The 26667-nt window shown below is 56.5% G+C and overlaps 2 protein-coding genes across 16 annotated transcripts; one reads left to right on the top strand and one right to left on the bottom strand.

Annotated features, from left to right (window-relative positions):
- The first annotated feature begins 1154 nt into the window (after window positions 1-1154).
- LOC310881975 (uncharacterized protein) lies at window positions 1155-18192 on the top strand. Of its 6 annotated transcripts, XM_083800000.1 has the most exons (15): window positions 1155-3135; window positions 3907-3987; window positions 4480-5593; window positions 7988-8204; window positions 9362-9519; window positions 9873-9974; window positions 10779-10976; window positions 12569-13128; window positions 13769-14027; window positions 14618-14825; window positions 15709-15851; window positions 16093-16206; window positions 16391-16594; window positions 17007-17100; window positions 17914-18192. In XM_083800000.1, exons 3-15 carry the CDS (start codon window positions 4723-4725, stop codon window positions 17975-17977), a joined length of 3192 nt encoding a protein of 1063 aa, XP_083656126.1. In that variant the 5' UTR covers window positions 1155-3135; window positions 3907-3987; window positions 4480-4722; the 3' UTR covers window positions 17978-18192. The 6 variants fall into 6 exon arrangements, with proteins under 6 accessions (XP_083656126.1, XP_083656127.1, XP_083656125.1 ...); XM_083800001.1 differs by lacking the exon at window positions 3907-3987; XM_083799999.1 differs by having other exon boundaries at window positions 1155-2762; window positions 3907-5593.
- A 667-nt stretch (window positions 18193-18859) lies between these two features.
- On the bottom strand, window positions 18860-26531 carry LOC310881981 (uncharacterized protein). Of its 10 annotated transcripts, none has more exons than XM_083800031.1 (5): window positions 26058-26531; window positions 24691-24757; window positions 21279-22691; window positions 20990-21168; window positions 18860-19679 (listed from the first exon to the last, which is right to left on the bottom strand). In XM_083800031.1, exons 3-5 carry the CDS (start codon window positions 21661-21663, stop codon window positions 19302-19304), a joined length of 942 nt encoding a protein of 313 aa, XP_083656157.1. In that variant the 5' UTR covers window positions 21664-22691; window positions 24691-24757; window positions 26058-26531; the 3' UTR covers window positions 18860-19301. The 10 variants fall into 10 exon arrangements, with proteins under 10 accessions (XP_083656157.1, XP_083656152.1, XP_083656155.1 ...); XM_083800026.1 differs by having other exon boundaries at window positions 24639-24757; XM_083800029.1 differs by having other exon boundaries at window positions 26054-26531.
- Between the last annotated feature and the right edge of the window lie 136 nt (window positions 26532-26667).

A 26667-nucleotide genomic window follows, 5' to 3' on the forward strand; every position in this document is an offset into this window, starting at 1 on the left:
CCTGGCCAGCACAACTGGGCCCCCATGGCCACAACAACAGGGCCCCCATGGCCACAACTGACTGCCCAGACATGGTAGCCACAGCTGACCACCTGGACGTGATGCCCATGGCCACAGGGAGCCCCTGCACCCCTCGGTGCTGCGGTGCAGTGGTGAGCACCCACGACCAAGCACGCTGTCGCTATCACCACAGCCACCACCCTGGGTCTGGCCACGTCCCTGCCATCCTTGCCACCTCACAGCACGGCCCGTCTGCTAAGGTACAGACCAGCCATGCTCCAAAACCCTCCTGAAGCAGCTTCCTCTGCTGAGGCTGTTTTTGACACTAGAAAAATGTGCCCTTGTATGTCATCTGAACTGTCCGTGTTTTTCCTGCCTTTAATAGCTCCAACCAACAGAGCTTATTCAGAATATGGGTAGGAAATACGTTCTGACATCACAGCACGTTCTCCTAATGAGGTGGGTAAAAGTTCTGCATGGCTGCAGACACTCAACCCATGGAGCTCTGCCTCAGCAAAGCTGCGCAGTGCTGGACGCTGTGCTCTGTGTACGCTGGAGAGCAGAGACGTGGCCGTGCCCAGCCAGCAGATATGGACACCCCTGAAAGCAGTGAGAGCCCAAGCTTCCCTCCTCGTGCTATGGCCCAGGGCCAGCCAGAACTGCCGGCCCTCATCCTGGCAGAGTGGACACAAAGAGAATTTGGGCATCTGCAGCGGTGCCCGAGTGCATCAGCCACGACTGGGACACAAGCAGGAGGCACGGCCCAGGCCCTGCCCCTTGCCTGGGGCCCTGTGGCTCCCAGCTTCCCGGAGCAGCCAGCAGAAGACCAGTTCAGTCCCCAAATCACCCTTGTTCTGCTTCCCCGCAGCTGGGGGCTGTGGGGAGGGGCCTGGCAGGGAGGAAAGCACTTTCTGAGTGCTCAGACTGGGCAAAGCGAGCCCTGCGCCAAGCACTCGGCAGAGGCAGGGGGCACTTGGTGTGGGCTGGGACCCGCTGCACGCGAGGCCAGGATCCCAACTGGGATTGTGACATCCCTGTCCAGAAAGAGATGAGTCAGGGCCCCTCGGGTGAGGGTGTTTCCCCTCCCAAACAGCTCTCCACCATCCTTTGTGGTTCAGTGATTGCATAAACACAACGTCTCCAAACTCTGATAGTTAAACTGAACAAAATGTGCCAGGGAGAATACAGGCTTACAGTACAAAAGTGGAGATGTCGGGCAGGTCGGGGACAGCTCTCCCAGCAGAGAGCTCAGTTTGGCTCCCCGTCAGTGTGTAACGTGCCCCAGCCACGTGCCAACCACTCCCAGCCCTGAGCGGGGCCCACAGTGCAGGAGCTCAGTGCACAGCCACGTGATGTGGGACCCTGCTGCTGCAGCCCGGTCCCCACCCCGGCAGGGGGGCAGCCACGCAGCCTGGACCAGCAGCGATGGGAAGAGTCTGGGCCTTGGGGCACAGCACCACGCCGCAGACCTCACCAAGTGCACATCACGCCAGTGAGGCTCTGTCTCAGATCAACCACCCTCATTTAGCAGCTGTGCAAAGTGCTCAGCCCCAAGCCCCAGTAATTAGCACCATGTGCTCCGAAGTTTGTTCGGCACTCAGATGGGAACTGCTCCAGCACCGCTTTGGGGACGCTGCCAGTCCGGCAGAATTGCAGGACGCTCGCTCTGTGGCTCGTCTGCTGGTGCGGGCACAGTGCTGGGGCTGCCCTGCGTCCCAAGGAGCCCTCAGGGCAGCACCCTTCCCCTTGTGGCTCAGCCTCTTCCCACAACTGCAGCTCCGCTGAGGACACAGGCGGAGGCGGCCCTTCTGGCAGAGCTTCCCTCTTGCTGGAGCCCTGGTTTCCAGTTACAAGAGGGAGGAAGACACCAGGCTGATGAGTCACAGAAGCCCACATTTGGCCCTGCAGCACGAGCAGCTGATTTCTCTGCTGGTTGCTGAGCAGTGAGCAGGACAGCCTGCGCCCCGCAGCCTGCCCGCCCCACCAAGCCCTGCACCCACAGCAGCTGGGCAGTACCCACAGGCCTCCCCCAGTGAGGAGAACCATGGAAGGGGCCTGGGCAGCCTCAGGAGCAGGTGTGGGGAAGCGGGCCCTCAAAGCTGGTGGGGAGGAGGAGTTAGGTCGGGCCTGCCCCTCGCCAGGGAGTTGGGTCCCAGCATCACATGGAGGTGAGGAGGTGGCATAATGCCCCCCCGGCCAGGAAGCAGCGTCAGTGGAGACACAGCACTGGGGTGCAGTGGGTTGTGGGGGCCACAAGGACCGGTCCCCCTGGGAAAGCTCTGCCTGTGCCACCAGAGCAGGCTGGGCAGGGCCACCCAGCACTGCCACCAAGCCCTCCGGGTGCCAGTTCCCATGCTGGGAGCGGTGTGAGGAGGGACACCAGTGCTCTGGCAGGGCTGGCTGGGGAGCTCATCCGGGTGGGGAGGCAGGTCCACAACGCCTGCACATCCATCCATCCGTCCGTCTGTCCGTCCATCCATCCAGAAGGAGGAGGGCCGGGAAGAGCCACGGAAGGAGCTTCTGGGACGCGTGAGCTTATTTGGGGGACGGAGCCTTGTGAGGGGCTGCCAGCGACCTGGGGCACGCGTGGCTGACGTTCCGGGTGGGCACAGCACGGCTCGGCTCGGCGGTGCCCGGCGGGGGCCGAGGCCGTGCCGGGACCCGAGGCCCCCCCACCCCCGGCACCGCTCCCGCCCCGCCCCGCCCCGGTGCGGTCCCGACGGGCGCGGCGGCGGCGGCGGGTCCCGGGGCAGCGAGCGGCGGTGAGTCCCCGTCCCCCGGTCCCCGTCCCCCGGTCCCCGTCCCCATCCCCATCCCCGTCCCCGGGGCGGCTGCGGGCCGGGGCTGAGCCGGAGCACGGAGCCGTGCCGGGAGGTGGCCGCTCCTGCCCCGCTGCTTGCCCGGCTCTGGGTTCCTCCGTTCCTGCTGTTTTCTCTCCTTTCTTGTGGCTTTCCTTGCATCTCACCCCCAGAGGGGAGCTCCCCTTTCTTTCTCTGTCCTGTAACTGAAATGGGGACAGAAACATGGAAATAGGGCACCGGCAAGGATGGGCTGCTGCAGAAGTCGGTAAAGTTTCTTTCGCTTCGGACCCAGCGCTGGGCAGGACCGAGAGGCTGCCGGAGGGGGACGTTAACAGTGAGTTTGGAGAAGATCCGTGCCTGGATGGGAAAAGAGATATTTTTGGTACCAAGCACCTACCAGGAGAGAGGGCAGCTCTGGGGCTGGTCCCACGTCGTGGAGGCACGGGGCACACGTGTTGCCTGAGAGCAGGGGAGGCTGAGGGGTGCCCAGCACAGCAAAAGGGGGAGGCATTCTGGGGCAGAGCAGCTTACCGTCACCTCTCCATCAGGGTCCTTTCTTTTCTGGCTCACATCAGCTTCATTCTTATCATTTTTCATTTTTATCGCCGTTTCCTCCCATTTATCCTGAGCGTGGCCCAGGTGCCAGCTTTCAGCACGCAGTTAGCACAGCCAGCCCTGGTGGTAGCGACAAGCCGGGCCAGGCTGGCCTGCTGGCTGCTGCTGTCAGTAGCCAAAGCTGTGCTGCTGTGCTACCACTGCAGCTGGCACTGAACTAAAAGGACTGCAGGCGTCCACCCGCACAGCAGTCACCCCCTTGCCTCAGCCACGATGTGAAGGAGTTGGAGGGTTACGTGCACTCCTCACCCATCAGCCCCAAGGGGGTACGGCCCCGCAGCATGCGGAAGAAACCTCTGCATGTCCAGTCTTGGCTGGCCAGGGGCTGGACTAACACGGGCTGCACAGAGTTTACCTGAACCCCTCAGGTGGTGGCACGAGGGTGTTCGTGGAAACCTCTGTAAGCGAGAGGACAAATTTTCCTTTTTTTTTTTTTTTTTTTTTTCCACAAGCATCTTTATTTGTCATTTTCACACCGCTTATTCTTTAGACCTGGCTTCAGGAATGACTGAGTTGTGCGCTTTCTCACCGAGAAATCCATATGGGGAAATGGTGCTGCAGATCCCGTGGGGTGCGTTGCTGATGCGTGCGTGGTTCCCCCATCCCCTTGGCTGCATCTGCCGGAGCTGCAGCAGGGCCGGATTGGTTTGGTGGTCAGTGGAGCTACTCTGCAGTGGACGTGACAAGATTCTGCCACGGTCATCTGTCCTCCACTGCATGGAGAAGATGGTTACTGCCATCTTTAGTGCTGCTTTGTGTTAATTCCCATGGAATAAATTAGACTCAGAGAAACAACTCTTAATACAGATACCACACAACGTTAAGTGTTCATGCAAATCTCAGAGCTTTGAACACTGAAAATGGCTGGCTTTGTTCCATTGCAACCACTGTTAGGAATCTTGATAAACCTCTGAAGAAACACGAGGAGGAAAAATTAGAGACGTCCGCACATACTGGGGCTTTAAGGCCATTAAATTGCACTGTTGTGTTTCTGTGTTTCCTAACTAGTTTTTTTTCGTTTTGTTTGTTTGTTTTTTCTCTCCCCCTCCCTCTCCTCTTAAAGGAGCTGAGCTGGGAAAACCTTGTTCAAACCATACCTTTTCCAGTCTGATTTTTGCAAGACCGCTGCTGTGCTTTGCAAACCAGAGCTCTGTAGAGAAGTGCCTCTTCCAGCCAGCAGCCAGGTTGGAGGCCTTGTCTTGCTGTCCTACAGCAGCAGCCCAGCAGCAGCAGTTTCTTTCTGTGCTGTCAGGACAGGCCTTTGCTCCTCTAGATCGGAACTGAAACAGAAATCCCAGCTATCGTCATGGGAGATGTCTGTCTGGTTGGATTGATGGTGCTTGTGTACATCTGGTTTCCCGAGGTTGCTGCCCAGAACCTCATAAAAAACCCCAGGGACCAGAACACTGAGCATACCCTCTTGATTAACGAAGTCAATGCTGACACTCCAGGAGTGGACACTTCTGAGTTTGTGGAGCTCTATCACACCAGTGGCCGAACGGCCCGTTTGGATGGCTACTATCTGGTTTTCTACAATGGCAATGGAAACCGAGCTTACAAAGTTTTGAACCTTCAGGGCAAGGTTACTAATGGCCAAGGGTTCTTTCTCATCGGGTCCCCTTCTGTGAACCCGGCAATACTGATTCCTAAGAACACTATCCAGAACGGCCCCGATGCAATCGCTCTGTACTATGGGAAAGGGAACTACAAGGAAGGCATGAACGTCACAAGTAGTGGACTGGTAGATGCCTTGGTCCATAAGACTAGGAAGATGGACAGAGCTGACACTCTGGTCAGCGTACTGACTCCTGGCAGAGATGCTTTTCTGGAGGACTCCACCTTCAGGAGCATGGATGAGTCAATAGAAAGGTGCCGCGGGGCAGATTCTCAGTGGATCTTCCAGGTGGCTGTGCCTACCCCAGGCACAGACAACCACTGCATCCTGACTTCTCAGCTGAATGCGTCTGCTGTCCTGATCAGCGAGGTCCATGCTGCCTCTTCTTCCGAAGATTTTGAGTTCGTAGAGCTTCAGGGTCCCCATTCCACCATGCTGAGAGACATCGTTCTGGTGCTGATTGATGGTCAGACCAAAGACATTTATTTCAGCATGGACGTTTATGGCAAAACCTCATCGGATGGGCTTCTTCTGCTTGGTCCAGCACAAAGCAAAGCCCCAGGTAAGCACCGCACTTTCATGGCTATCTCAGCATTGAGGGAGCCATCGGCCAAGTTTGGGGCTGGAGGATACTGTCTCTTTTTATTGTGGTTTGACATTCTGATAGATGGGTGAAAACATGAGCTCAGCGCTCAGTGGCAGACAAAAGAGCTAATACTGCAAATTGAAAAAGAATTGCATAAAGCAAATAAAATATTAGAAATTATTAAGAGAAGAATTAAGAGGAGAAAAATGGAAGTCTTATGACACTGTATAAATTCATTATTTGCTTGCATCTTGTCTTGTGTGGTACAATGTCTTAATCTCATAAGGATATGTTAGGACTGCAGAAATTCAGAGAAGGTCAAGGATGGTCAGTGCTCTGGAAATGTTTCCACAGAAGAAGCAGCTATGTATGCTAGCGCTCTTCAGCCCAGAAAAGGGAACGCTTAGGAGTGCCACGGCAGAGGTTTTAGAAATGGGAGCAGCCTGAAGAAGATGGGCAGGGGTTGATTGATTGCTCTCCCATGTGGTACAAGAACTAAAGGGCATCAGAAGAAGCTAGAAGGTTGTGGTTTCGGGACAAGTGGGTGGAGGCAATGTGCTTCACAACAGGCAGAGCTGCTCAGGCGAGGAACCTTGTGAAAGATGGAAGTTCCCAAGTGCTTAAGGGGAAACCAGGAAGGTTCACGAGAGAGTCAGTCCTATAGATTTGCTGAACACACACAGCTGCATCCATCTGAGAAGGTTTCTGAGGTAGAGTTAGACAACATTCAGGGGAAGTATCATGTGTGTTTGTCGTCATCTTCCCCAGATACCTGGGTATGGTTAGGGTCGGTGGGAAGTGAACTTCTGCTCTGACCCATCCTGCTGTCTGCAGGCACTGCCTGGGGACGTGCTGTGCTACACCAACACAGGCAGAAGGTGCCAGGAGGGACCTGGCTTGTGCCAGGGGACACCATCCTGCCGCTTGCCAGCCTGGCCATGCCACGTCCCCTTCCCCGCCCGTGGCTTCGGGCTGCTCCCAGCAGACACGGGCTCCCCCAGAAAAGCAGGAGGGCTGTTCTCTCGGTGTGCCCTGACCCGTCTGGGCTGTGCTGCCCTTGCTGCTTCCTCCTAGAACTTCCAGGCCACCAGAGGAGGAGGAAACGTCTCATTATTTTGGGCACTTCAGGGGAAGATGTTGCCAGCTGGAGACACTGACTCTGCAGCTGTCTTGTGCAATTCCCTGACTCATGATTCCTGAGTCAGGCTGTGTGTTCATCGCTCACAAACCCGGTTCCCATCTGTAATTCATGAAGTACCCAGAACTGTTGTTTCGCAGACAGGATGCTCGACAAAGTCGAGCAAAGCTCAGACGATGGGGGAAGCTGAAGTGCTCTGCACTGAGGTTTATTGTCTCTGTGGCAGCTCTCCATCGCGTTTCGCACCAACGGGCTTAGCCCCAGATAATCCCGAACAGAAGAGCCCGTTCTCTGTGTGGGCTCTACTTTTCCCACCAGAAAAGCTGCTGTGCTTCTCCCTGGGGGCTGCCAGCAGCTGGTAGGCTTGGGGGGCTCCAAGGGATGCAAGGGCACAGCCAGCTGCGGGCTGAGCAGGACATTTCTAGACAGGGGCATGGGGGAGTGACCGCTCGTCCTTGCCTCTCTGCCCTGAGCTCTCAGTGCAAGGGGAAGCATGGAAATGGAAATGTCAGCAGTGTTGACAAGGAGAGCAGAAATGTTGCTGCTTACTGTGCTCAGCAACTCCCGCTGTGTGCTAGGGAAATAGCTGGGGAAATAGGGAACAGTACGTACAAGGAAGGAAATTGGGAAACTCCTCCAAATTTCAGCTTTAATGCTGTCTGCTGGTATCCTGGACCCTTGCTGAATAAGTTTGTGTATATATATGTGAGTGTGTGTTTGTAAAAACAAAACAAGGACAATTAGTGAAACACTATATTTTTTTAAATATTTTTGTGTACTATCAGAGTAATTGCTACCTTAGTGCTTAGTTCATCTTGCAGATGTCTTTTGGAATTAAAAAACTACTGTAAACAACGTCACATCTGTACTTGTTTTCCCATTCCCCTTCTTATGCATGGACCAGCTTTTCTGTTCTGCGCCAGAGCAGCAGAATGGGTGCTGCTCACATTTCCTACTCCAGACCACGAATCTGGCCACCAACGGGGAAATTCAGGCTGTAAGGACGTGGGAAATGTTAGTGAGCAGAAAGAGGAGGCTGTGGGTGCCCAACCTGCACTGACCAGCCCACCCCAGACATTTACTGAGTTACTGCAGCTGAAGTGATGCTGTTTTCCTGCTTCAGAGGAATTGCTCGTGTGTGGCTCATGGAGCATCCCTCACGTCTGCTTTATGGGGTGTCGCTCACTTACGGCTTACCTGGCGTCATTGTTCCTTTCCTCGGTGGTGTGCAGTGGACTTGCCGTTCCCGGAGAACTCTACTCACCCTGTGCTCAGGGATGGCCCCAACGCCGTTGCCCTCTACAGAGGTAACATCAGCAGCTTTGCCCTGGGGAAGGTGCTGCCGACGGCTGGCCTGCTGGATGCCTTCGTGTACACGAACACCGAGGGGGTGAGCCCCGAGCTGCTGGAGACCCTGACGCTGGGCAGACCTGCCCTAGAGAGCACACGGTGAGATGGGTGGGGAGGAGGGTTTGCTGCTGCAGTGGTCCTTCCTGCTAGGGTCCGCCTTGCCCCGTGTCCCCAGCCCTCCGGAGAGCTGCGAGGAGATTGAGGCTGCCGTGGGGAGGTCGGGGGTGACGGGCGTGTACGTCCCCAGGTGGGTCTTGACTGCTCTGTGACAAAATGGCTCACTGCAAGCAGAGCCCTTGTGCAGTGAGTGCTGGTGGCATCTCGGGTCTCATCCTGTCCCGCCTGGGGCAGCAGGTTCCAGGCATCCCCACCCAGGCCCTTGTCAAGGCAGGGCTGGAAGATGAGTGCCACCTCCAGACCGGTCCTGTCCTCCTGCCAAGTCCAGTCCAGTCAAAGTGGGGAGGCATCTCCCTCTCAGCAGACCTGGCACTGCAGAATAAAGTATCTGGGGAGAAATCTTATGACCAAATCAATACTGTTTATTATTTTATTTTTTATTAATTTATTATTTATAAAACACTACTGGTGAATATCATAGATTTTTCAATACCACTTTCAAAAAGAAAAGGTTTTCCTTAGATTTAGCATGGAATTTCAGGTCAAAATGAGGATGAGGGAGGGACTTTGGTATCTCTGGTAGTGATGATGCTCACCTGACACAGGTGGAAATCCCTGCTCTGCTTCACCCAGACCAAGGCTGGAAGCTGGGTTACTCTTCATTTTAGTTGAGCCACTTTATTTTTTTCTGGTTTTTGAAGAGCATAGATTTTTCCCCAGTGAAGGTTAAAGGGAACATTACTAACCTCAGACTTTTGCGAGACACGAGGACTGTTTCCTTTATATTTGAGGCATATTCTGCTAACTAGAGAAAGAGAGGACAGTGGGTGAAGGGCAGTGAAGCAGGTTGAGGAGCAGAGGCAGTGAGGTGCCGCTCACATGAAGTTGCGTGTGTAGGACCAAGCAGTAAGTAAAAATGATTTGGGCAAGCTCTCGTCTGTGATTTTGCTCTTGGGCTCTTTTTTTGGATAAGGAGGTACTGATGAGGATGGGATGTCTCTCCAGACCCTGTGAAGGGAGAATACTTTAAGTGCCTGGTTTCACCCTATGGTGCAGGCAGATGTGAGTGGAGGGTGAAAAGCACTCAGGTCTCTGGCTGGCAGGTTGTTTTCTCTCACGTACATGTCTGTTTCTTTCAGGCACCAGCTGGGAAATGTGTCCATGAGCCGGTGCAACTGCTGCTCTGTGACCCGGGACTCCTTGTCCTATGTCCTCAGCAGGCCTACTCCTGGCAAGTTCAATGATTGCCCCAGCAAACGCTTCAGCCAGACGGTCTCCTTCTGCCTTCTTGTAGCAGGTGGGTATTAGACGCCTCTTCTCCTCTAGGTGGAACTCCTAAGGACAAGAGCATGTGCTCAAAGCCAGAGCTGTCAGGACATCCCCCTAGGGTTATGCTGGGGTACATGCAGATACACCAAAGGAAATACGGCCAGGGCATCTGACTTTTCTCAGCAGTATTGTTCTTCATGGCCACATAGTCTGGGCTGAACTTCCCCAGTCTTCATTCTTGTACCCAACTGCTCTGGGTGCAGTGGAGCCATTTGGGCCCGTGGAGTGATGAGCAGGAGCTGAGTTGCACCATCCCAGAATGAGCTGGAACTATGAATGAGGTTGGAGTGGCTAGGTAACAGTAGGCTTTTTGTTTCCTAGATTGCCAGGAGTGGCTCTCAAAGTCAGAAGAAATCCTGATGACTCTCGTCCAGGCCTTTGACCGATCCTGCAGCTGTGGAGTTTCTCCTGCCTACTTCAAAGGTGAGGTGGTCAGGAGTGGGGCAGTCCGGGGACTGCCAGGGGCTAATGCCCATCCACTCCTGATTTTCAGCCCTCGGTTCCCTACTGAATCGCATCCTCCTGGCTTGGATCCCAGCTAATCTGGGTGCTAGACTTGGTGCTGATCATGAGAGCATTGCGTGTTAGACTTAGCATGGTGCTGTTCTGCAGTGTGCTCCCATCTGCAGCTCTGCCAGCCAGCGCACATCAGTGCTCATTTGCAGACCACCAGTTATTTTGTCCTTGAGCATTTGCTGTCAGACAGATGTGGCAACAGGGCTGATGTCTCAACTGAGTTTGTTGCCTAGCTGGCTTTGTGATCCATATGAATTAAACCAAGTTTTGGCAGAAATGCAAGTGGACTTACTGGTCTGTGTTGTTTTTCTGATGTCCCTGCTAGATTAGTATGCAAGTGTGATGAGCACATGCAGATACATGCAGAGAAGAGCCATGACTTTATAGCATGCATTGTCAGAGATAATATGTTCAGCTCAAGATGTTTAGATGCCCCAAAGTGATTGTTCCGTTTGCTGTTGGGGCTGCAAGGCTTCTGAAAGGGTGAAGATGTACCTGGGTGGGCTGCGTGACCTGGTCCCAGGCATGGGCAGACGATCTGCAGGGCTCACAGCATTGCACTGACAGCACAAGCTGCACAACCAAACCCTTCCCCTGCGTCAGTCTGACCAGGAGGGAGACAGGAGCTGGTGAGCTCTGTGTCCCTTCGAGGAGAAAGTGCGTCTTCGGAGGGGTGATGGCACTGAGGCAGTTCTCTGCTTGCCTCTGCAGATTCAGAGGTGGCCTGCCAGGACCTGGGGCTTGTGTTCACCACCCTGCTCACTGCAAAGTCAGAAGACCAGCTGAGCAGCCTGCTGCTAGCCTTCAACACCTTCCTGGAGAGCCCCAGGGTTGTGAGTTTTGACAGAAGGAATATCACAGCAGAAAGCTCCTGCTTTAAGGATATTAACGTGCCAGACTTACCTCCAGGTACCAGTCATCATTCATGTATGTTGAGGGACACCGTGTTTGAGGGTGGGCGTGTGGATGTAGCTCCCCAGAGCAGGGAGGTGTGCCTCCCTGCATTTCCCTATCTGACAAAGATCCCCTCCAATTCTATCTCATCCAGCTACTACGTGTTGCTCATTGTCGTATTAAATGACGTGGACGAGGGTATCAAGTGCACCCTCAGCAAGTTTGCAGATGACACCAAGCTGAGTGGTGCAGCTGATACACCAGAAGGAAGGGATGGCATCCAAAGGGACCTGGACAGGCTGGAGAAGTGGGCCCATGTGAACCACATTAGGTTCAACAAGTCCAAGTGCAAGGTGCTGCACCTGGGTGGGGGCCATCCCAGACGTGAGTGCAGACTGAGGGAAGAACTCACTGAGAGCAGCCCTGTGGAGAGAGACTTAGGGATTCTGGTGGACGAAAACCTCAACATGAGCCAGCAGTGCGTGCTTGCAGCCCAGAAGGAGAACTGCATCCTGGGCTGCATCAACAGAGGGGTGGGCAGCAGGTCGAGGGAGGTGACTGTGCCCCTCTGTTCTGCCCTTGTGAGGCCCCACTTGGGGTCTTGCATCCAGGTCTGGGGCCCCCAGCACAAGAAGGATGTGGACCTGTTAGAGTGAGCCCAGAAGAGGGCTACAAAGATGATCAGAGGGCTGGAGCACCTCTCCTATGGAGAAAGGCTGAGAGAGCTGGGCATGTTCAGCCTGGAGAAGAGAAGGCTTCAGGGAGACCTCACTGCGGCCTTTCAGTACTTAAAGGGGGCTTATATAAAGGATGGAGAAGGATTCTTTAACTGGGTAGATAATGATAGGACAAGGGGGAATGCTCTTAAACTAACAGAGGACAGATTTAGACTAAACATTAGGAGGAAGTTCTCCACTGTAAGGATAGTGAGGCACTGAACAGGTTGTCAAGAGAAGCTGTGGGTGCCCCATCCCTGGAGGTGTTCGAGGCCAGGCCAACCTGATCTAGAGGGTGGCATCCCTGCCCATGGCAGGGGGGTTGGAGTTAGGTGATCTTTAAGGTCCCTTCCAACCCCAGCCATTCTATGATTCTGTGATCTAAAATAAAAGCAAACTGTTGTTAGAGTTATTAGGCAGAGTATTGCCAGGACATTTGTAAGGGGTCTGGAGCACACAAATTAAAAAAAATAATAATAAAAAAGGGGGTTTATGGTCAAAACGATATTCAGCTCCTTTATTTTACTGGTGTCCGTATGCAGACAAGCTGCGAGGAGCCACAGGGGGAGTTTCTTTACTCTCCTGTGTTTCCTCTGGGTGCAGGGACACCACTACAAGCTGGGACTGCGTGTGAGAGGCAGCTCCCATCGCCAGCAGGGCACCAGGCTCACGGAAGGCATGGCACAGCCTGGCTCCCTGTGGGTGCTGCAGAGGCCCATGGGGATCTCTGCGCATTGTTGCAAGAGGAGGAATGTGTGTGTTGGGATGCTGGGCCGGCATCCCCAGTCTTCTGCTGAATTTGGTCACACCCCAGCAAAATAGAGTGCAAAGCTGTTCTTTGCCCAGGGTGCTGTGCTTAGGCCCACGTTCATGACATTTCTGCTTTCCAAGGTGTCCCATCACAGGTTCCAGAGGGGACTCGAGAGCCCTCTAGACAAGTGGGTGAGCTGCTCATCAACGAGGTGAACCCAGACAACCCGGGGGGAGGAGAGGACGCAGAGTACATAGAGCTCTTCTACACTGGACGGACACACTTTGACCTCCAGAGATACTGGTTGGTCCTCTACAATGGCAAAACCAGCCGGGCCTACCGGGTGTTGGACCTATCCGGACACCACACGGACGAGCTGGGTTACTTCCTGGTGGGAAGCAGCACCATGCGCCCAGCACCCATGGTCAGGCTGCCCCCCAACACCATACAGAACGGGGCCGACGCCGTGGCTCTTTACTACAGCAACAGCACCCTCTATACGGTGAACATGGCTGTGACCACTGAGGGGCTGGTGGATGCTGTGGTGTACACATCCCGAGCGGATGAGAAGGCAAAGAAGCTGCTCCAAGTGCTGGTACCGGGGCAGAGCATCCTTTACGAAAATGATTCTCACAGCACTGAGGATGAGTCTCTGAGCCGCTGCCACAGTCTGAGTGCAAGACTCCAGAGCAGCTTCCAGGTGGGTTGGTGGCAGATGTCCGTACTCCAGCTATAGCCACTGGGAAAGAAATAGTTGTGTTTCGGTATGGCCTTGATTCGAGAAAGCGAGGCGTTGTGGTGACACGGTAGCACAGCACTTCACATCCCTGAAACTCAGCTTCCCGTGGGCCAGTGTGTGAAGGACCTGCCTCGACCACTGCTGTGATTGATTTGCATTAATTTGTCCTGACTGTTCTTCCTGTTTCTAAGTGTCTAGCTTCAGATAGTTCCCCTGAGGGAATGCTGGCAGAGTATGTACACTTCTCCTGTACAAAGCTGGGTACGGGCAGGCTTTGATGTTCCCCTGCTTATGTTCTCTGGGGTCAGGCTGGCACAGAATGCTTGGGTCAAAAAACAAGGCAATGAAAGAAGCAGAAGAGGTCTGCTGGCAGCAGGGAGGTGCTGAGTGGGCCCTATGGTCATGTTCAAAGGGATGTTTGCAGTGCGAGCGGACCCCACGTGGTGCTGGCAGGGATGGGACCCCTGGCGCAGCTGGGGGGAGGCAGAACCGCCATGTCCCTGTCAGGCCTTACCATGCCCCTGTGGGGGATATGTACAGGCAGTAGGGATGTGAGCAGTGGGATCAGCGGCCATGGCAGCAGCTTTGTGTCTCCCCATAGGTGACGGCAATGACACCGCTCAGAGAAAACTCCTGCGGCGGCCCCCACGTGCCATCGCTGCCTGCTGTCCGCATCAGCGAGCTGGGGCTGGCAAGTGGCGGGGCCAGCGGCTTTGTGGAGCTGCAGGGGCTGCCGGGGACCAGCCTAGATGGCCTCAGCCTGGTCATCTTCACCAGCCAGGAGGGTGCCGCTCATGGCAGCGTCCCGCTGGGTGGCAACCTTGGCGCCTCAGGCCTGCTGCTGCTGGGCGGCAGGAATGGTGAGACGGGGGGGTGTGGGGAATCTCCGCTCATCCTCTGATGGTCTGTTACTTCTGTCTTTTCTCCCTCGGCCATTCTATTATGTGTTTTCCAGTGTTTGTTCCTCCACTGGGGCTCTGCCAAGCGGGGAAGGTGGGAGGACTGGGTGCTGAGACTGGGGGCCTTGGGGGAAGCAGGGCCGCTGGGGCTGGTTGAGCCCACACCCTCTGCTGCTGCTATCTCCCCCTGGCCCTGCCACAGCATTGCCTTGGCACATCTGTCTGTCTTGTTTTTTGTTGGTGGTGGTGGCTTTGTTTGTTTTTTTTTGTCTGTGTGTGTTTTGTTCACCTTAAACTCTGGCTGGCCTGCATGCAGAGAGCTCTACGTCTCAGAGGAACCTTGGGCTTTTCAGAAATAGGCCTTCACAGCAAGCAGTCCCTTCTCTGCAGCTGTGCTTTGCCCCGCTCACCATCACTATTTTGTCTCACGTTTCTACCCTTGGAGCTCTCTGCTGAAATGCACTCCTTTTCACCAGCTTCCCCTGTCAGGCTCAAGGCTCTGCCTAAACCTATCTAGATGTTCACCCTGTGTATTCTCCTGGCATTTCCAGATGGAACAAAACTGATGTTTGAGGACATTGCTGCTAGCGAAGGCTCCAGCGCTATTGCTCTGTACAGCACCAGCGTGATTCCTAGTGGCATGAAGGCAACGTCAGAGAACCTGGTGGATGCCCTGGTGTATACATGTGGGCCAAGCATGGTGGGAGGACACTTGGATGTCCTCGGCCCATTGTACACTGTGCCCTGCAAGGATGACAGGTGAGGCCACTTCTCTGGAAAACATCTCCGGGTTCTTGGTGCCCAGAGCCTCAGTTAGCACATCACTGAGCTTGCTGCCTTGTCCTGTGTGACTGGGTGTATTCGCCAGCCTTGTGAGGGAAAACGGAGAGGTGGGGAGCACATCACAATGGAAAATGCTTCCTCTGCTTTGGTGTGGGGAACTGAACTTTGTTATTGCACTGCTCGCGTAACTTGCTTCTCCCAGGGGATGTAAATGGCATTGCATGAAGGAGTGCAGCCTTTACAAATAGCAACTGCATACACTTCTTTGCCAAACTTTTCCTTCTATTTATTTATTTATTTATTTTTAAATCCCAGTGAGCAGAACAAAACAAAACCTGGCATCCCTTTCACTCCAACATGGCCTTTGCTTAACAACAAATGGGATTGAGCCTTTCTCTTGGTGGGAGTGCTAGCAGAGTTTCTCCTGTCCACGAGGTCACCTCTTTTAGTTAAATCTGTCATCCTCATGTCCTCTGCCTCGCTGTCCCACCTGATTGACGGAGGCTCTAAGTTTGCAGCCTGCCCCTGTGAGCACACATGCACAGAGCCACAACCGTATGGGTCCTACTTTCCCAGGAAATAGAGATCTCCGGCTTCTGGTTAGCTTAAGCATGCACTGAAATACCTTCACCAGAAACCAGTCACATCAAATGGGTTTGCTGTGGCCAAGCTCAGGTCTGATGGGGTCAGCTGGACCTGTCTCTGTGACAGCCCTGCAAAGGCTGATGTCACCTCCAGCAAACTGTTCGTCATCCCCAGCAGTGTCGGGCATGGGGGCATGGGGTGGGATTTGTGGATGAAGCCTTGAAGAGAGGTGTGAGAGGCACTGCTGAGCTCAGATTACTTTTCTGGGGGACAGGCCCGTGTCCCTGAGTCGCTGCCCCTCCGGTGATGCCAGCGCAGAGCTACAATTTGCCATCTCGGAGCCTACCCCTGGTGTGCAGAACAGCTGTCCACAGGATGCCTTTGCCGTGGGTCTGGACTTGTGCTTCCTGACACCCAGTAAGCAGGGCTGCATGCACCCCCGCCCCCCATACCCCTCAGGGCGTCCCCCACACCCCCATACCCCCCAGGGTGGAGACCCTGCTTCCTTCCCTGGTGTGTTGATGCGATGGAAAGCACACCACTATCCCAAGCAGGCAGCCTTGCTTGCAGTTCCGGTGTGCGGAGTGCAGTTGGGAGGCAATCAGCAGGCCTGAGCTGCATCCAGGCAATTGCTTCTCCACTTCTCCTTGTCCCTTAGACTGCTCTGCCTGGACCATGCACCACAGAAGGACACTTGAAAGCTTTAGAAGGGTCTTGATGATCTCCCTGGAGGAGGAGTGCTCCTGTGGTGTCTCTGAGCTCTACCTGCAAGGTCAGTGCCCTGCTCCATTTGCCTGGTTTGCAGCGTCCCCCCTTGCCCACACTGCTGGCGCCAGGCAGGGAGAGTTGTGTCCCTGCCCCGCTGGAGGGGCCAGGAGGTCTCATCGCCGGGGGGCAGTCCCTTCTGCAGCAGAAGGGCTCCCCCCTGTTCAAGGTGTGCTGGTGCTTCTCCACAGGGCTGAACCTGACGTGTGTGAACTCCGTGGTGAAGGTCTCGGGCCGGGTGCGTGCTCGGCTGCCGATGCAGCAGCAGTCCATTGAGAGCTGGCGCCGGGGCCTCCTGGCCAGCCCCCACCCCTTCTCCGTGGATGGAAGAGTGCTGAAAACCAGCCCTGAGTGCATCGCCCCCAGAAGCACACCAGTGTCATCACAGAGCAGTTGTGAGTTGGGAGCAGAGCTGTGCACGGGGACCTCCACCCAGCGCCACCAGCGGGGCTGAGGCTGGGCTCAGACATCTGGTGCTACTGCTTACACAGAGCTGTCTTGTGAAACTGAGGGGTTGTTAGAAGAAACGTAACGATGGCTGGCTTCCCCTGGTGCAAGGGGCAATGGGGTAGTCACCCCATGTCCATGTCCCTGGAAGTTCAGCTGCCACGTCCCCTGGCAAGGCTGGGGCAGCCCTGTGCTGCTGGGCGCAGAGCAGAAGTCCTAAAGCCAGCTGCTCAAAGCTGGCCAAGGCTGGAGCAGGAGCACTGCGGAGTGTTTGCAGGGAGGTGAGGGGGGACGTGGGGGGGCTGGAGCCGGCTGGGCAGGGTCCTGACTGCAATGCCCCATCTACCTTCACACCCTCAGCCTTTCCGCGCAGCTGGGAGATCGCCCTGTTGGTCGTGGGAGCTCTGCTGCTCGTGCTCTTGCTGGTTGGCCTGGCGTTGCACCTCATCAAAAGGTAAGAAATGGTCATTAAGGTTAAGGAAATAATTGATAAAGCCGTGGGTGGCACCAGGTGTGTCACTGAGCACGGCGTGAAGCCCATCGGCCTCGCTTACAATATGTTGTGGGGGAGAGCAAATTGCTGAAGGCTTGTGTACAAGGGGCAGCGAGGCAAAGAGCTGCTCCTTTGAGCAGACCGGGAAGTTACGGGTGGTTTAGGATAACCTGGAGAGGAAACAGCTTCCATAGTATAGCACGGCACCATTTTAAACAATTACTTGGTGGCCCTGGTGTTATTAGCAGGTAAACAGCTGCTTAACACTTGAGTGGTCAAAACCAGTGTTAGTGAGTGTGTTATTTAGCCAGCTTAGGCGATTTATTGTGGTGAATATTCTGTGATCTTCTTTTATTGTTGGCTAGGATGCTGCTGTGCAGGTGTCGGAAGTTTGGAAAGTTCTTAAAACACATTTGGAGAATAGAAAAAACTCTGTATTTTATAAAGGAATGTAAAAAATACTTTAAGTCAGGCTTAAGGAATCTCTCAGAAAACAGTGTGGTTTAAAGTTGACCTACATGTGCCAGATGTTGGTAGGTGTTCTGCCCTGTTTTTCCCCAAAATGCTAGAAGACACTTTAGTAAACTCTGTGCCTGCTGAAAGCTGGTCATCCAGCCTTTTTATTTTAAGTGCAAAGCTGAGACGCAGCTTTAGTATCACTGGGTGAGATCCTGGCACCCAGACACAGGAGGGGAGATGGGATTGTCATTCACTGCCTTCTGCAAAAGAGCAGAGCAACTCATTTTGCCTTTTACTTTGTCCATTGCTTTTCAGACGTCCCCCAAATTACACCAACATTGAAATGAACGACTGCAGGGAGATGGCAGCAGACTTCTAATGCTCCCAGGCACGGCTGCAGTGGCAGAACCACCTCCACCACCAGGGCCGGACTTGTGCACGCAGGCGGCAGAGTGGCTGTTCTGCTCCCTCTTCCTCCACGGTTGCTGCAAGGAGCTGTGTATGTATACATGGGTGTGTGTACACAGACACACGCCTTTATGTACATGTGTCTATATAGAGGGTTTGGAGAAACAGGCTGGTGAACAACTTCTAGGCGAACTTTGTGCTGACTGTGGTGTAACCAGAAAGAAAGACGTCTCCTTGGCTGACACACACCCCTGCTGCAGCCAAAGTCCTGCAGCCTCCCTTGAAGCCCTGTTGCCCAGGCAAGGGAGTTCTCAGCATTGTGCCTCTGAAACCTCTCTGCTCCCGCAGCTCTGTACTGCCAGCAGCCCGCCATAGGAGAGCCCTTGCTGCTGGGGACCAAAGCCAAGAGTTCATCCTTCTCACTCACAGAAAAAAGGGTCAGAGGAGAGGGGAATACACAGCTCATGCTCAGGTACAGCTCTGCTCATGTCCCTTACCTGCACAGTCCCGCAGGACACAGAGCATACATAACCCATACCCACAAGAGCAGTGGGCAGAAGCCGGGGGCAGTGACAGACTCCAGACACGCTGAGAATCTCGGGGGTGAGGGGCTGACCTGGGTAGAAGCTGCTCAGTTTAAAGAGTCTGCTTCCTACACACGTGTGATTTATCCCTACCAGGGTGGTAGCTGATGCCAGGCCCCTGGCAACGTCCCTGGTGTGTGGAGAGGTGCGCCCACCTCATAAGGTCTGAACACGCTCTGCACATGGTGGCTGTGCCCAAGCCAGGTCCAGCCCAGCTGCTGACAGGGTGAGGGAGATAAAACGAAGAATAAGATCCCACGCTTTCTCAATTATGTTTCTCAACCATAGCCTTTTACTGAACAAGACCCTGCAGGGGGAGTGTTCCTATGATTGTCACAACACTGACCCTCCTGAGAGGAAGCCTCACCTCGAGACCACCACCCTGCTGTGTCCCTCCCAGCTGCATCTTCTACTTGCAGCCCACGCGAGCTGCTACAGTCCGTGGATGGACTGGTCAGTTCCAGGGCCAGCCAGGAGGGGCAGCATGGGAGACGCAAGCTTTCCCTTCCTTCTTGTGCCCAGCAACCCCTTTCAATCAACAAGGCTGAGGCAGAGCAATAGGGAAGCAGCAATGACCTCTGCTGGACACCCCACGTGGCCCTCAGGTAGCTGCCACAGCCTCTGAAGGCTTCAGGACCTCATCCTCTGGCAGTGCTGGCCTGCCCTGCGGACGGGGCAGCCCTGGTAGAGCACCTTGGCATCACGTGCGGGTCAGATGAGCTCCATCTTGAACTGGCTGAAGTTTGGCACGGTGGGCGAGGGCTCTGCCACGCTGCTGAAGGGGACGCAGGGCTGGTTGGCTGGCACAGCGCCGTGGCTCACGGTGGAGCTCAGCTGCTGCAGCATCATCAGCATCTCCTGCTGCAGTCGCTGCTGGTGCTCCTGCTGGCGCTCCAGGCGGCACTGCCTCTCCAGCACCGCGTGCAGCGCCTGGCTCAGCTTCTGGATCTCTGCGTGTACAGCGTCCAGCTTCTCGGCAGCGGTGTGGGAACCAGGAGCAGGAGGAAGCACTGCTTCGCCCCAAGCAAGGTGTTGATTTCCAGGGCTCGTGGGGTTCAGTGGGGTGGTCTGTGTGCTGGCATCTTTGACCTAGAATAGCAGGAGGCAGGAGAGAAGTGAAGGTGAAAGATCATTAATTGCCCCTTCAATGAGGATAAGCAAGAGAAGGATTTATTCTGTGCTTCAGATGCAAGGCAGAAGGGAACTACTTTTGGACTGCAGTGTTCTCTGCTGTTCCTCCCTGCCCCATCCCTGTGCCTCTGCTCAGTGGCCACCTGCGTTGTTCTACCTGCTGCCAACTGGGCTACCCATGCTCATGCCAGGTGTGTTTGCTCTGCAGGGATGGAAGTAGCATATCTGGGGTGTCCCCTCCCAGCTTTCCTGTATTGTACCCTGGAGGAAAGGGCTGTGCTGCCTGCGGGAGGGGTAAGGTGCTGGATTTTGAACCCCTGGGAAGCCTGTCTCCTAGAAAGGGTGTTTAACAAGTGTTCTCTAAAGCAGCTGGCAAGGGCTCTTGACAAACACCTGAGCAGGCTGGAGTAGACCAGGAGCATTTGCTGCACCAGAGCAGATATGGAAAGGTGAGGGCTGCGAGTAGAAGACACAGCTCGGAGGGACACACCAGGGAGATGGTGGAAAGATGCAAAGGCTCAGCCTGACTCAGGGCTGTGTTTTGTACCCAGGGTACCTGGTGCTAGTGTCTTGAGATCCTCCTTTGGGCAATAGCGTCACCCATCAGTAACGCCTCCAGAGGTGGGCATCTGCTCTTAAGGGGTGAGCCTTGCACTGGGGACAGCCCCAAGGCCATGCTGCCCTCCTGCAGCCTACTTAGGGCTGGTTGCTGACGTTTTTCCCTGCAGCTTGCCACAGCTGCCAGGAAAGCTGCTCTGCCCATGCGAGCCATACATGCACCGTGATGGGCAGGACGGACCCTGCCCATGCGAGACACAGGCCTGCTGGGACACCCGTGAGCATCTGGTGCAGCTGTGTGTGCACATCCTGGGGCTCTCAGGGCATGGTGAGGTGGGGAGTATGCATTACAGACTGCTGTGGCTGGAGCTGTCCCCCAGGGCAGCTGTCCTAGCTACCTCGCCCCATCCTGGTGCTCCACTGTCCTCCCATTTGTGGCTCGAAGCTGCTCGGCCCCCTCCCCACCCAAAGTGTCCCAGCTGCTCTCAACTGGGGCGATGCGGGAGCCTCCCAGGCACGCTCAGGAGGTTTGAGCATCAAGCGTGTGACTGGCAGTCTGGTGCCCTTCTTCCCCCTTGCCTCCCTCCCTGCACGGGCTGGACAAGGACGCGGCAGGGTACCACGCAGGACTGCTCCCGTGGGTAGCTTGGTGCCAGCTCTGGATGAAGCAGATGGGCCCTCCCACCCCGACGCGCCACCCGGCACCCTACCTCGTTCTGCGGGACAAGAGCCCTGTCCACGATCTTCTTCTTCGCCATCAGGGCTGGGTTCTTGGCAGGGGGCACGACGAGCCGCCCTTGGACAGGCAGCGGCTGTGTGGGGGCAGATGGGGTCCCTGGTATTTGGCAGCTCCCCAGAGCCGGGAGGGCACCCGTGGAACCGCTGTCACCTGCAAGGGACAGAAGAAAAATGCCTGAAAAGGAGACTCTGTCCCCAGACCTTCTGGGGCAGAACAGGGAGCCCGCGCCAGGGCAGGCCTGGACAGGGGCCCAGCCTTACCCTTCCCAGGAGGCAGTCCCACAGGCAGAGCCCCCCCCGGCTGCCTGCTGCCCTGGCAGAACGAGGCCACGCTGACGATCTGGGTGCCCTCCTTGCCATCCTGGCCGCCAGCGGGAGCCACACTGGGCAATGTGGGGGGCCGGGGGCCTGGAGACTGGTGTAGCTCAGCCTCGTGTCCCTGCAGTGGGGGCCAGGGCTGCTCTTCACCCCAGCCACCCGCTGCTGGCCCCAGCTCCACACTCTTCCTCTTGAGGAACAGATACACGGCCTGCGGTGTCACTCGGATGTTGTCCAGCTCCAGCACCTTCTTGATTTTGCGGAAACTCAGCCCCGCCCTGCGCAGCTCCACGATCCTTCTCTTGGCGTGGTCGTCCAAGCGGCCCATCGCTCCCGGCACCTACATCCCCGCCGTCCTGGCCAGCCAGTGGCACCTCTCAGCCCCACGGCACAAAGTGGAGCTGACGGTGGGGACACGGTGGCAGCCAGGTGGCACTGCATCCAGCGCTCGGGCTCTGCTAGCACTCCGCTGCCAGGCTGGTGGCCGTGGGGCCACGCTGCGCCATCCCCAGCCACAAGCAGCGGTGCAGGTCCCAGCCAAAGGGCAGGAAAGAGGTGGCTCTTCCCACTGGGAGTGACCAGGGCTGGCCCAGAAGCCTGTCCCTTGCTCACGTGGGACCCCTCAGAGCAGAGGGTCCAACCTGACACCCCAGTCCCACAAGGGCACAGAGGATGATACGGGGCTCAGCTCCACCCAATATCATCAGCGCATCAGCGAGGGGCGGGGAAGAGAGCAGGACCAGAGCGGGTTCAGGAAGGCACGCGTCCCTTCTGACAGGGAGGAGCTGTGTTGTTGGAGGACGAGGCAGAGGGACAAACAGAAGGGGAACTCCAAATCCACTCAGAAAGACACTTCTGGGCCCAGTGTCAGTCTCTGTTGTTACAAACCCCTCGGAGGGCCACGCGGTGCTGGGACAAGCAGCTGGCCAGGACAGCCAGGCCCCCTCACGGCAGGTGACGCCGCAGCTGTCCGGGCCGTGCTGGCTCCCGTTGCGGTGCCACGCGGAGGCTGCTCCCCAGCCGCTCACTTGTGCAGTGCTGCAATCTCCCAGCGGTGGCGAGCCCGCTGTGCCTGGACCTCAGCAGCTCGTGGCTGCAAGCCGCTGCGCTGTGGACGTGCCCTAGTTCCCAGCTGGGGGCCTCAGAAGCAGCTCAGCTCTGCGGGGAGCCGGGTGCAAGCGCTGGCCAGCAGCAGGTCACGGTACGAGGCTGGCAGGTCCCCACTGGAGCCTCGCTCCTGCTTGGCGGCTGGGGAAGTTGTGGCGAGCAGGATCCAGGACGTTGCCGCTTGTGGCGTGGAAACTGTCAGCGCCTCAGAAACGACCCGTCAGGTCTGTAGGTGCCACCGTCCCATACCTTTGAAAGAAGTGAAAGGAAGCATTTATGCACCATTGTAAAGAAGGTCCAGGTACGCGTGTATGAGTGCACCTCCCGCGCTTCCCCGCCCCGATGCGCACAGCTTGGCGAGGGGACGGGGCGGGGGGGACGTGGCCACGTGCTGCGTGTACGTGGGTGGGTGTAGCTGGGACTGCACTGCAGGTACAGCCCCCGAGATCACACCTACGTGGGATAAACCTATAAGTACAGAAGCACATCACATCTGTGAGCGTGCGCCTACTGTCACAGTGGACAGTTTTTCCATTTCCTTTCAGCTTCCTTCCTCTGTAGGCATTGCTTGGAAAAATCAGTGCTGCATCTGCTGCCGCACGGACACACTTTGGGGTTTCACTTCCCCAAAACAAACAGCTCCCAAGAATTCCCATAGGACAGCACAATGCTTTCCAGATCAGCGGTGTGTAACAGGGACCACATCAAGCAGTCACTGTCAAGCAGGTGAGATCCGAACCTTGCTTCCTCAGGTACACGTTGGTCTCAAAAAAAGACACTGTGTTTTGCCTGCCAACATGGCAGAGACTCTTGGAGATCACTCACAGAAAGTGACAGGGAGAAAAGGAGCCGCTTATTTCGATGCAGCAGTTGTGCCCCTTTGCATTTTACTTCTTCCACAGCAAAAGAGAGAGGCATTAGCCAGGAGACACAGACTGCACTTTGATCCCAAACTATTTGTATCTAAAGGCCACCCCACACCCTGCTACGGACGTGAGAGGGACCTTATAGATAAGAGCTGGGGGAGAGTGGATATGGGAGAACAGACGGGTCCCAGGCTGTAGCCCCTGTGACAGCAGAGCAGCAGGAAGAGGCGGCTTGCACTGCGCTCTCCCTGCGGCCTTCCCCCTTCGCTCGCTCAACCCCAGCCCTCCGCACACGGCTTGGTCTCTCTGACAGCTGGGGTCTGGCTCCATCTCTAGATAAGCCTTCATTTGCTTAGGTCCCCTGTGAACATGGAGTTTTCCTGCACTAAACGTTCTTCCCATTTGCACGGATGAGCCCATCGTCTGAGCCCCTCTCTGCAGAGGGGATTTGCTGCAGGAGCTGGATCCTGTGTCACGCAGGCAGCTTACACAACACGGAGAAGAGACCCTTACGCTCCCGTGGCATGCCAAATGTTTGTTACTTTCCAGTAACTGGGGGGAAGGGGGAAGAGGGGGGAGGAAAAATGCGAGGGAAAGATCCAGGAAGACTTCAGGGAGTTTACTAGAGCTGTGGTTTTGCATTGGCAATGGACCTTGCTTTAATTCTCAGGGCCAGCCCAGGGTCCTCTGAAGGTCCCTAAGTTGCACAGGAGAAGCCAGTTCAAGCGGAGGCTTGGCAGGGGCAGGGGAAGGCAGACCAGCAGTGGTTCACGGCGGCGCAATCACCCGAGCTGTGCTCCTACACCAACACTCCTACCCCAGTTCCAGATGTCTTTTACGTCTTTTCATTTCAGTGGATATCAGGAAAACAGAAATGTCTCATTCCCTACAGAAAGTCCCTGGAACAATCTCACCAGGGCTGACCCAGTCTTGGTTATTTCCCAAACGAGCATCTCCGCAAAGGCAGTTTCCATGCAAAGCACAGGCAGCACCGCAGCACCCCAGCTGGGACTCGCGCTTGCCCCCACCCACCCGAGGACTTCACCACTCACAGGACATCTTCGCTTGTGTGAGCAGCTGCGTTTGTTGTTAGACAGCCAGGCCTGCAGAAGGAATTTGGCTTCAGCCTGCCAGTTTAGGCATCTGTCCAAATTTCACATTGGCCACCCTTTCTTCAGCTGCTGCTGAACACTTGCAGTGCCTGAAGTCTTTAAGTACTTAGACATAACCAGAAAAGCTCCTTTAACCAGGAAATCTGCTGGTAATGCTATTCCATAACTGCACACAGGAACACTCACAGCAATGAGAGGACCAGAGCCTCCCTTCTCACCGTGCTTATTTCTTCAGCTCTCCTGCTCTCTGTCCCAGAAAGCATTACGTACCAAATGGCATAACCTCACGAGAGAAGGAGAAAGAAGGCATCACGTCACGGCTGAGCGAGTACAAGACCTGAGAAGGAAGAAGGGTGTGAGTCCGGGTGAACCCGCATCTCCCACCACCTGACCACGGCCCCAGGGGCAAGCCGCAGGCTTCTCCTCTTCTTCTGGCCCAGCCCCGGTGAGGGCCCAGCTGTGCACCCCCAGCAGAGGGGCACTCCCCCGTGAATCCCTCGTGGCCCCGCTGCCATCAGCACGTGCCTGTCGGCGGGGCTGCTGCCTGCTTCTGCCCTGCCCTCTCTGCAAGCCTGCTTTTGGACCCTGAGGTTTTTGCCCTGGGGAGATGCAAGCGAAGCTGCTCCCACAGTTCACGCTGGGAAGAATCAGGGAAGGATCAGACCCCAGCAGGGTCTCAAACAGATGGTAGTAGCGTGCCAGAATCCTGCAAATGTGTTAGCACAGAACAGCATTTCTCCAGGGCTACGTTTCCAGGGCTAGCTGCAGGACGGCGCAGCAGCTCCTTGGGAGGGAACATGCTGGGCGATGCACGCATTCACCTATAGATGGACTTAACCAGAGCAACAAGATTCAGTCCTTCACGTCAGAAACAACACGGCCACGAGGGCAGCAGACACCAAGGTGGAAGGTGGTGTCTCGCTAGCAGGACAAACTGCTGCTACGGAGAATGGCTGAGGAAAGGGGGGTGTGGGAGAGGGGAGCGCTGCAGCCACAGAGCAGTAAGCGCGGCTCATCTCCTGCCTGGTCCTGGCAACCAAAAGCAGATGATTTATGGTGTTAGGATCCCAACGCACACTGCACTCGAAGCTCGCTGTGCAGCACAGAGTGCACACGCTAAGGCCTAAGAATAACCAAGACTTAAAATACACGGACCTAAGAAGGCCCATGGCCTTGCCGCCGCTGTACACTGCAAGGATCAGCTTCAGACCTCCAAAGAGGGCAGGCCAGAAGCGCGGAGACCGCTGCTGAAGGCTTAACTCACCGAGAAGAGTCTCAGCTAAGCGGATAAAATTCACCTCCTTCTCTAGCTTTGGGAGGAACCCCCCAGACCTCCTCTTCCAGGCGCACGCGGCTCACCCACAGCACAGCCGCTGGAAGCTCAGCCCGACCTCAGCCGAGCCAGCGCGGGGTGCTGCTGCGCTCCGGGATAGCAACCTCCCGCCGCCCCCACAGGAACCCACGGCGGGGAGCGGCGCCGCTCCCGGGACCGGGCCGCAGCCGGGCGGACACGGGGCAGAGCCCCACGGCGGGGCCCCGCCGCCCGCCGCCCGCCGCCCGCCCAGGGCAGCCCCGGGCCCCGCGGCCCCGCTCCGGCCCGGCCGCCCCCGGCCCCCCGGCCCCACGCCCGCACCTACGGGGGGCCGAGGGGCGGCAGCCGCGGCCTCCTGGAGCCGGGGGCGGCTTGCGGGGGCCCCGCTGCTTCCGACGCTGCGGCCCGCTCCGTCTGCGGGGAGCGGGGCCCCGGCCGCCGAGGGAGGAGCCCGGCCGTAACCCTTTCGGGGCTCCGGGGCCGGGCCGGGCCGCCCCTCCTGCCCTCCCCGGACCCCCCCCGGCCGGCCGGGCGCGTTGGGGGCACCGGGGCTCCCGCTCCCCCAAGCGGGCTTGGGCTGGGACATCACCGGGCGGCAGCCCCCAGCCGAGCCCGGGACGCTCGGTGCCGCGGGGCGTCCCACGGAGCGCCCAGGGCTGGGGAAGGAGCGGGGGGGGCTCGCCCCGGGGCCGGCCGGCCTCCCGAGCGGCTGCCGCGGCGCCCGGGCCGCTTCCCGGCACGGCGCTGGGCGCCGCCGGCCGGTGCGGAGCCATTGCTTCCCTCCCTGCGCTGCCGCACAGCCTGGGCTTGGGTGGGTGGGTGGGTGGGTGATAATATTTTATTTTCATTTTTATTTTTTATTTTTTTCCCTCTTCCTTTTCCCTTTAGCCGTCCTTATCTCAACCCGTGAGTTTTTTTTAATTATTATTTAATTA

Source organism: Anser anser (assembly GCF_964211835.1).
Source record: "Anser anser genome assembly, chromosome: 15".
NCBI lineage: Eukaryota > Metazoa > Chordata > Aves > Anseriformes > Anatidae > Anser > Anser anser.